Below are 2,118 nucleotides of genomic sequence, written 5' to 3' on the forward strand. Positions count from 1 at the left end.
CGGCGCGATGCTCTTCTCGCTGCGGGAGCTGGTGCAGTGGCTGGGCTTCGCCACCTTCGAGATCTTCGTGCACCTGCTGGCCCTGCTGGTGTTCTCCGTGCTGCTGGCGCTGCGGGTGGACGGCCTGGCCCCGGGCCTCTCCTGGTGGAACGTGTTCGTGCCCTTCTTCGCCGCGGACGGCCTCAGCACCTACTTCACCACCATCGTGTCCGTGCGCCTCTTCCAGGACGGCGAGAAGCGGTTGGCTGTGCTGCGCCTCTTCTGGGTCCTCACAGTGCTGAGCCTCAAGTTCGTCTTCGAGATGCTGCTGTGCCAGAAGCTGGTGGAGCAGACTCGAGAGCTCTGGTTCGGCCTGATCACCTCTCCGGTCTTTATTCTCCTGCAGCTGCTCATGATCCGCGCTTGCCGCGTCAACTAGCTTCTCTCTGGGGCCCGGGAAGAGCCGGACCTTCACCCGCGGCCTTGCTTGGGCCACATCGGAGGAGAGGGCAGTGTGCCCCGCTGAGCGAGCACTTTTCTCTCCCTGCCAGTCACTTCTGAGGAACGCGAGCAGCCTTGATCCATGCGATATGTTTCCTGTTGTTCATGCTTTGAATAGCTAATCCTGAACCGATGAGATCCTGAGAGGGGTCCTAGCAGAAATAGCCCTGAACTCTTGACTTTGGAACTCTCACACTGGCAGACTGTCCCAACGAGCTCTGAGCATTTTCTATAGGTCTTAGAGAAGTACTCCTTTACAAAGGCAATAAATCTGGACTCAGGGATTTTGTCTTGCCAGCACCACTGACCTAAAAGCTCACAGCTCCATCTATGCAGGCCAGACTTTGGTTCTTAGATGGTTGAGGTCTGAAAATAAGCAGCAGTTTGCATCTTCTCCACTGTGCCATCGGAGAATGGCTCTTTCTTCATCCCAGCCCAGAAAGAGACGGAAGGAAGCCGAATCGATTATAATAAGGACCCTATCTGGGTATCTGCCACCCGAGAAAAGAACTCTGGTATCAGGCATTGCTTGGCTTCCTATCTCAGTAAATTACAGCTTCCCAAGCTTCTGCCACCACCTTATAGGCAAATTTAGGCTTCCCTAAGAGATTAAAGACAGAAAGGGGTGCACTGATGCACATAAGCACGGAGACCTACGCATGGAAGCTTGTGGACAGCCCAGGTTTGTTGGCCAATTTGGTGCTTGAGGCCAATTTGGTGCCAAATGAGAGCATTTGCTGAGGTGAAAATGAAAATAAAATAAGAATGCTTTCCTGAAATGATCAATCATGTCTGTGCTTCTCAAGGTTTGAATGAGATGAATGGTGACACACTCTGTGCTGTGTGGAGTGACTGGATTCAGAATTGGGGTTGTAGGTGGACCTGCCACAGTACTTAGCCTCAAATTTACCTTTGAGATGCTGTTGTGCCAGAAGCTGGTGGACCAGATTCAAGAGCTCTGTTCGGCCTAATCATGTGCCTAGGGTAGTGTTTCTTGCTTTAGGAGGTAGTAATTTGCTTTACTTTCTCATCCCCAGGTAGGGGACAAAGATCTAGGCCAGAGTTGAGGATCTGATGGTTTTCATGACTTCTTCTTTTTTTTTTTTTTTGGTCGGTTGTGGGGCTTGAACTCTGGGCCTAGGCGCTCTCCCTGAGGTTTTCAGCTCAAGACGGGTGCTCTACTGCTTGAGCCACAGTGCTACTTCTGGTTTTCTGGTGGTTAATTGGAGATAGGAATCTCATGGAGCCCGGTGCTGGTGGCTCAAGCCTGTAGTCCTAGCTACTCAGGAGGCTGAGATCTGAGGATTGCCGTTCAAAGCCAGCCCAAGCAAGAAAGTCCATGAGACTCTTATCTCCAACAAACCATTCAGAAAACTGGAAGTGGTGCTGTGGCTCAAGTGGAGCACTAGCCTTGAGTTGAAGAGCTGAGGGACAGCGCCCAGGTCCAGAGCTCAAGCCCTATGACTGAGGAAAAAAAAAAAAGTCTCATGTACTTTCCTGCCCTGGCTGGCTTTGGACCGTGATCCTCAGATTTCAGCCTCCTGATTAGCTAGGTATGAGCCACTGGCACCTGGCTCATGACTTCTTTCAAGTGTGCCTGAGCTTCCTTTGGGCCCCTGTATAGGGATGGCAGACAAT

General features: G+C 51.8%; 1 protein-coding gene across 1 annotated transcript; it reads left to right on the top strand.

Moving 5' to 3' along the window:
• Positions 1 to 6: 6 nt before the first annotated feature.
• On the top strand, positions 7 to 1,262 carry Tmem203 (transmembrane protein 203). The gene has a single exon (XM_013029386.1). It carries the CDS (start codon positions 8 to 10, stop codon positions 416 to 418), a length of 411 nt encoding a protein of 136 aa, XP_012884840.1. The 5' UTR covers position 7; the 3' UTR covers positions 419 to 1,262.
• The last annotated feature ends 856 nt before the right edge of the window (positions 1,263 to 2,118 follow it).

This window comes from Dipodomys ordii, unplaced genomic scaffold (assembly GCF_000151885.1).
Source record: "Dipodomys ordii isolate 6190 unplaced genomic scaffold, Dord_2.0 Scaffold118, whole genome shotgun sequence".
Lineage (NCBI taxonomy): Eukaryota > Metazoa > Chordata > Mammalia > Rodentia > Heteromyidae > Dipodomys > Dipodomys ordii.